Source organism: Emys orbicularis, chromosome 12, assembly GCF_028017835.1.
Source record: "Emys orbicularis isolate rEmyOrb1 chromosome 12, rEmyOrb1.hap1, whole genome shotgun sequence".
In the NCBI taxonomy this organism is placed as follows: Eukaryota; Metazoa; Chordata; order Testudines; family Emydidae; genus Emys; species Emys orbicularis.
The window spans coordinates 53,920,863-53,928,107 of record NC_088694.1 but is presented as its reverse complement, the minus strand read 5'-3'; the positions used below and the strand labels follow the sequence as shown (position 1 = coordinate 53,928,107).

The 7,245-nt window shown below is 67.5% G+C and overlaps 1 protein-coding gene across 1 annotated transcript; it reads left to right on the top strand.

Annotated features, from left to right (window-relative positions):
* The first annotated feature begins 1,408 nt into the window (after window positions 1–1,408).
* On the top strand, window positions 1,409–7,010 carry ABHD4 (abhydrolase domain containing 4, N-acyl phospholipase B). The gene is made up of 7 exons (XM_065414753.1): window positions 1,409–1,446; window positions 2,311–2,399; window positions 3,181–3,556; window positions 5,524–5,678; window positions 5,879–5,990; window positions 6,432–6,618; window positions 6,921–7,010. Exons 1-7 carry the CDS (start codon window positions 1,424–1,426, stop codon window positions 7,008–7,010), a joined length of 1,032 nt encoding a protein of 343 aa, XP_065270825.1. The 5' UTR covers window positions 1,409–1,423.
* Window positions 7,011–7,245: the final 235 nt, after the last annotated feature.

Sequence of the window (7,245 nt, the reverse complement as noted above, 5' to 3'; positions counted from 1 at the left end):
CATTAGAACCCACGTGCCCCCACTAAACCATACCCACCCGAGACCCCCATTAGAACCCACGTGCCCCCCTAAACCATCCCCACCTGAGCCCATTAGAACCCACGTGCCCCCCTAAACCATCCCCATCTGAACCCCCCATTAGAACCCACGTGCCCCCACTAAACCATACCCACCCGAGACCCCCATTAGAACCCACGTGCCCCCAAACCATCCCCACCCGAGCCCCCCATTAGAACCCACGTGCCCCCTAAACCATCCCCATCTGAACCCCCCATTATAACCCACGTGCCCCCACTAAACCATCCCCACCCGAGCTCCCCATTATAACCCACGTGCCCCCACTAAACCATCCCCACCCGAGCTCCCCATTATAACCCACGTGCCCCCACTAAACCATCCCCACCCGAGCTCCCCATTATAACCCACGTGCCCCCACTAAACCATCCCCACCCGAGCCCCCCATTAGAACCCACGTGCCCCCTAAACCATCCCCACCCGAGCCCCCATTAGAACCCACGTGCCCCCAAACCATCCCCACCCGAGCCCCCCATTAGAACCCACGTGCCCCCCACTAAACCATCCCCACCCGAGCCCCCCATTAGAACCCACGTGCCCCCTAAACCATCCCCACCCGAGCCCCCATTAGAACCCACGTGCCCCCAAACCATCCCCACCCGAGCCCCCCATTAGAACCCACGTGCCCCCAAACCATCCCCACCTGAGCCCTCATTAGAACCCACGTGCCCCCCTAAACCATCCCCATCTGAACCCCCCATTAGAACCCACGTGCCCCCCTAAACCATCCCCATCTGAACCCCCCCATTATAACCCACGTGCCCCCACTAAACCATCCCCACCCGAGCCCCCCATTAGAACCCACGTGCCCCCCTAAACCATCCCCACCTGAGCCCCCCATTAGAACCCACGTGCCCCCCACTAAACCAGCCCCACACGAGCCCCCCATTAGAACCCACGTGCCCCCCACTAAACCATTCCCATCTGAGCCCCCCCTTATAACCCCTTCCTTTTTCCTTTGCCCCCCTCCGTCCTCCCTATACCCCTCTGCCCCAGTAGAGATCACGTGTAGCACAGCTTTACAGTCCTATCGCCCCAATACTGGATCCAGGCACACCCTGTAGAGCCGAGTCCCCCATTACTGCTGACTGCACCCTAAGATTAACCGGTGTCCATGGCCCATGAGACCCTCCCCCGACAGTGTCCTAACCCCGCCTTTCCAGCCCAGCTCTTCCCCCTGCCAGGGGTTCAGCAACACCTCTCCAGTTATACAACCCCGGCATACAGCCCGCCCTCTCCCATTCATAAAGCCCAAGCCACGCCCCCGCCCTGCTAACCCCGCCCCCTGGGTGCCCTTCCGCACACCCGGATCAGCTGGTGTTGTGATGAGCTCAGCTGGGGGCCGGGCATGGAGGAGGATCTGGAGGAACAGTGAGTCTGCGTCCCCCCCTCGCTTATGGGGGGAGGGGTTGCTGGGTCCCTTGGGGGGCCCTGTTCCCATGGCCCCTAAGCGCCACTAGGACTTTGCAGCTGGGTGCTTGTGGGGCTGTCCCCCATTCCATGCGCGGGGGGGTCCCCGTGGCATGCACAGAGGTGGGGGAGCTGGAAATGGGAGGCGGGGGCGTTAGAAGCCGTATGGCTGGGGAGGAGGGGTTGTTAGGGGGAGAGGTGTCTGGCAAAGGCAGGAGAGGAAGTGATGGGGGGCAGGAAGAGGGGGGCTATTGCGGGACTGGGCAGAGGAGGGAAAGGGCGGAGGGCTCTTGGGGGCAGAGGGAGGGGGTTATTGGGGTGTGGGGAGAGCAGGTGGGGGATTTGGGGGAAAGAATGGAGGGGGTTACTGGGGTGCAGGAGATTGTTTGGGGAGCGGGGAGAGGCATCCTTGAGGGAGGAGGTTGCTTGGGGGCAGGACGAAGGGAATTATTTGGGGAGACAGGGAGGGGGGATGGGGAGGGAGGAGGAGTCATTGGGGTGGGGGGCTGAGCATGAAGGGTGAGGGGTTATATGGAGTGAAGGGGGAGGGGGCTGTTGGGGGGTGGGTCCAGAGGGGGGCAGCGGGAGGTGGTTATCTGGGGCAGGAAGGGGGGTTGGGGGGAAGGGGGTCCACATTCTGTCAGGTTGTTTGGGGGGGGGAGGGGGAGATACTTGGGTCCCTCTGTGGGGGGGGTCAGTTGATGGCCTCATTTAGAGCCAGACCCTAATGTGTCACTAATGTGTTTCTCCCCCCCCCCCCCCCCCCATTGCTCCTCTGTTGTGTCTGTCCATCCTGCGTGGCCATCTGTCCACCCCCTGGCTCAGGCCCCAGGGCTGGCTCAGCGGCTGGCTCCCTGCCTGGCGCCCCACCTCCATGTCCCACCTGAAGAACGTGGAGGCCCGAATCCTGCAGTGTGAGTGCTGAAACCGGGGGGGGGGGAACCTCGCTCCTGGGATCCATGGGGGGTGTCCATGGCCAGGGCGCTGGGTAGGGCTTGGGTTGTATTTCCTATGGGGGGTGGCTGGGGGCAAACAGCAGCTGCTGAGTAAGGAGGCCATGGGGTATGTCCCCCTAAGGGGGCTGGGTCGGAGCCCCCCATGGTTACACTCCACCCAGCCCCCCCCAACTATATCAGAGAAGGGGGCCCAGGATCCACTATGGGGGGTCTGGGAGACCCAGGGGGTTAAGTACTCCCTATGGGTGCTCTAGCTGATCCAGGGGCTTAGGTAGGAGTCTAGGGAGTATATCCCTCATGGGGGGCACTGGGGGACCCAGGGGCTAAGTGGAGGCATGTGGGGGGCTGGCTCAGGGGCTGGCAGATGGGTTGGGTTCGAGGCAGGGGGATACACCACCTATGGGGGGCTGGCTCAGGGCCTGGTGGTTGGCCCGGGGTCCGGGCAGGGGGACACACCGCTTATGTGGGTGCTGGCAGGTGAGGGGCTGAGTCAGGGCCTGGCGGCCAGGCTGGGGTCTGGGCACAGGGACACACCCCCTATGGGGGGGCTGGGATGTGGGGGGCTGGGTCAGGACCTGGCGGCTGGGCCGGGGTTCGGGCAGGGGGACACAATGCCTATGGGGGGGCTGGCAGGTGAGGGGCTGAGTCAGGGCCTGGTGGTCAGGCTGGAATCTGGGCAGGGGGACACCCCCCCATGGGCCGCTGGCTCAGGGCCCCCCTGACTCCCCTCCCCGCGCAGGCCTGCAGAGCCGGTTCGTGGGGCGGTACGTGACCCTGCCGGGCCGGGCGCGCGTCTGGACCGTCTCGCTGTGCCCGGAGCAGGGCGAGGGGCGCACCCCCCTGGTGCTGGTGCACGGCTTCGGGGGCGGCGTGGGGCTGTGGGTGCTCAACCTGGACCGGCTCGGGGCCCGGCGACCCCTTCACGCCTTCGACCTGCTGGGCTTCGGGCGCAGCTCCCGGCCCCCCTTCCCCCATGACGCCCAGGGCGCCGAGGCCGAGTTTGTGCGCTCCATCGAGGACTGGCGCCGGCAGATGGGCATCGGCGCCATGATCCTGCTGGGCCACAGCCTGGGGGGCTTCCTGGCGGCCTCCTACAGCCTGGCGTACCCCCAGAGGTGAGACCCCCCGCTACCAGCCCCCGATCCCGTACCCCCCCAATCCTACAGCCTGATGTACCCTGAGAGCTGAGACCCCCCCGGCTTCCCCAGCCCAGCCCCCTCCCCCAGCCCGCCCCCCGATCCTACAGCCTGGCCTACCCTGAGGGGTGAGACCCCCCCGGCCCCCTCCCCACCCCAAACCTACAGCCTGAGGTACCCCGAGAGCTGAGCCCCGCACGGCCCCTGCTACCTGCCTCTCCCCCTGCTACCTGCCTCTCCCCCAGCCCGCCTCCCAATCCTACAGCCTGGCATACCCCGAGAGGTGAGACCCCCCCGGCCCCCGCTACCAGCCCCCGACCCCCTACCCACCCCAATCCTACAGCCTGGCGTACCCTGAGAGGTGAGACCCCCCCTACCCACCCCAATCCTACAGCCTGGTGTACCCCGAGAGCTGAGACCCCCCCCGGCCCCTGCTACCGGTCCCTCCCCCAGCCCGCCCCCCCGATCCTACAGCCTGACATACCCAGAGAGGTGAGAGACCCTCGCTTCCTGCCCCTCCCCCAGCCCATCCTGCCCCCCCCACCCTGATCCTACAGCCTGGCGTACCCCGAGAGGTGAGACCCCCCGGCCCCCGCTACCATCCCCCGCCCCCCTACCCACCCCAATCCTACAGCCTGGCGTACCCCGAGAGCTGAGCCCCGCACGGCCCCTGCTACCTGCCTCTCCCCCAGCCCGCCCCCCAATCCTACAGCCTGGCGTACCCTGAGAAGTGAGACCCCCCCGGCCCCCGCTACCAGCCCCCGACCCCCTACCCACCCCAATCCTACAGCCTGATGTACCCCAAGAGCTGAGCCCCGCCCCGGCCCCTGCTACCGGCCCCTCCCCCAGCCCGCCCCCCAATCCTACAGCCTAGCGTACCCCGAGAGGTGAGACCCCCCCCAGCTCCCCCTGCCCAGCCCCCTCCCCGAGCCCGCCTCCCAATCCTACAGCCTGGCGTACCCCGAGAGGTGAGACCCCCCCCCTGGCTCCCCCAGCCCCCTCCCCCAGCCCGCCCCCGATCCTACAGCCTGGCGTACCCTGAGAGGTGAGACCCCCCCCGGCTCCCCCAGCCCAGCCCCCTCCCCCAGCCCGCCCGATCCTACAGCCTGGCGTACCCCGAGAGGTGAGATCCCCCCGGCTCCCCCAGCCCAGCCCCCTCCCCCAGCCCGCCCGCCCGATCCTACAGCCTGGCGTACCCCGAGAGGTGAGATTCCCCCCGGCTCCCCTAGCCCAGCCCCCTCCCCCAGCCCGCCCCCCGATCCTACAGCCTGGCGTACCCCAAGAGGTGAGACCCACCTGGCCCCTGCTACCTGCCCCTCCCCCAGCCCGCCCCCCAATCCTACAGCCTGACGTACCCCGAGAGGTGAGAGACCCCTGCCCCATGCATGCCCGTCCTGCCCCCCCACCCCATCCTGCAGCCTGACGTACCCCAAGAGGTGAGGCCCCCCCCAGCCCGGCCCCTTCTACCTGCCCCTCCCCCAACCCCCCTGCCCCCTCCAATACTACAGTCTGATGTACCCCGAGAGGTGAGAGACACCCCCACAGCCCGGCCCCCGCTTCCTGCCCCTCCCCCAGCCCGCCCCCCGATCCTACAACCTGACGTACCCCGAGAGGTGAGAGACCCCTGCCCCATGCATGCCCTGCCCCGCTGCTTGCCCCGTCTCTCCTCGCTACCCCCCCCCCCGTCTCTCCCCTACCCCTACTGCCTGATCCCCGTTCAGCCCTTTGCTCCCCCGTCCACCCCCCTCCATCCCTGCCAGGATCCCGCGGGGCTCAGAGGACAGAGGTGCGGGGCAGGGTGGTGTCTGGGGGGTGGGGGTTGAGTCGGGGGGTGTCTCTGTCTGTGGGATGGGGAATCTCTGGGGGGGGGCTGTGCGTTGCCTTGTGGGGGTGTCTGTGCGTTCGTCTCTCACCCTTTCTGCTGCTGCCCCCCTGGCCTGGCGCAGGGTGAAGCACCTCATCCTGGTGGACCCCTGGGGCTTCCCCGTGCGCCCCACCGACCCCAGCCAGATCCGACCCCCCCCAACCTGGGTGAAGGCCATGGCGGCTGTCCTGGGGCGCTCCAACCCCCTGGCTGTGCTGAGAGTCGCCGGGCCCTGGGGTGAGTCACCAGGGGGCAGGACGGTCTGGGGGGCAGGGTAGAAGGGCTGTGGAGGGGGAGGAATAGGGCTAGGGGATGTGAGTTATTTTGGGTGGTAACTAGGGGCAGGGGGTGGCACTGGGGGGGGCAGGGCCCCCTCCACACCTCCTCCTGCCCCCACGTAACGGGGTGTCTGTCTGTCTCCGCATCCCTCTGTCTAGGCCCTGGCCTCGTCCAGCGCTTCCGTCCTGACTTCAAGCAGAAATTTGCGGAGTTCTTTGAGGATGACACCATCTCGGAGTACATCTACCACTGCAACGCCCAGGCGCCCAGGTGAGGGGCGGGGGGCCCAGGGTCACCACCGGGCTCCCGGGCCTCAGGGAGGGGATGGGACCCAGGCATCCAGGATGCCAGTGCGGGGAGCTCACCCACAGGCCCCAGCGCCAGGGGGAATGGGACCCAGGTGTCCGGGACACCACGCCTAGGGAGGGGGAATGGGGACCCAGAGGGTGATCGTGGTGAGGGGTGGTTTGTGAGGGGGATGCAGACAGGACGAGGGACCCAGGCATCCGGAGGATTGTGAGTGGGATATTGGGAGGGAGACGCAGACAGGGCGAGGGACCCAGGCGTTCGGGGGTGGGAGTGGGGTATTGGGAGGGAGACGCAGACAGGGCGAGGGACCGGGGCGGTGGGGGTGGGGTATTGGCAGGGAGACGCAGACAGGGCGAGGGACCCGGGCGTCTGGGGAGCACTCACCCCTCCCCCCGCCCCCAGTGGCGAGACGGCGTTCAAGGCGATGACGCAGGCGCTGGGCTGGGCGCGCCGCCCCATGCTGGAGCGGATCCACCTGCTTCCGCGGGAACTGCCCATCACCCTGATCTACGGCGCCGAGTCCTGGATCGACACCAGCACCGGGCGCCGGGTGCGGGAGCTGCGGCCTGGCAGCTATGTCCGGCACCTGGTACGGCTGGGCGCCCCCGGGGGTGGGGGGCAGGGACTTGGGGGCCAGGCCTAGAGGGGTGGGGAGGCCTAGGGCAATTGGAGGGGGGCAGGTCATGGGGACCGGACCCAGAGGGGCGGGGGCAGGGACTTGGGGACCGGACCCACAGGGGCGGGGGGCTGCAGTGTAGACGTACCTTAAGGGGGATGGGGGGGGAGTGGGAAGGGGGGAAGGGAGCCTTGCACCTTGGGGCACGCTGCAGGGGAGGGAGGGGCATAAACCTGTCTCCTGACCCCCTCCCCCCCGTTTCTCTCCCTCCCCAGGCCATCGCTGGCGCCTCGCACCACGTCTACGCCGACCAGCCCGCCGCCTTCAACGCGGCCGTGCAGGAGATCTGCGACTCCGTGGACTGACGGGCCGACCCCACCCCAATGCGGGGGCACAGACCCCCTCCCCAGCGGGGCTGGGCCACAGGCTACATCCCCCTGTGCCTCCCCAGAGCCTCCCGCTCCCCAGCCACCTAGGATTCTTCGCTGCCACTGAAGTCTCGGGGCCGCAAGTTGTGGGGAAGGGGGGACGCATCAAGATTGTGCTGATTGAGGGTTTTATACCTCCATCTCCCGGCTGATTCATTCCCCCCTTCCCCTT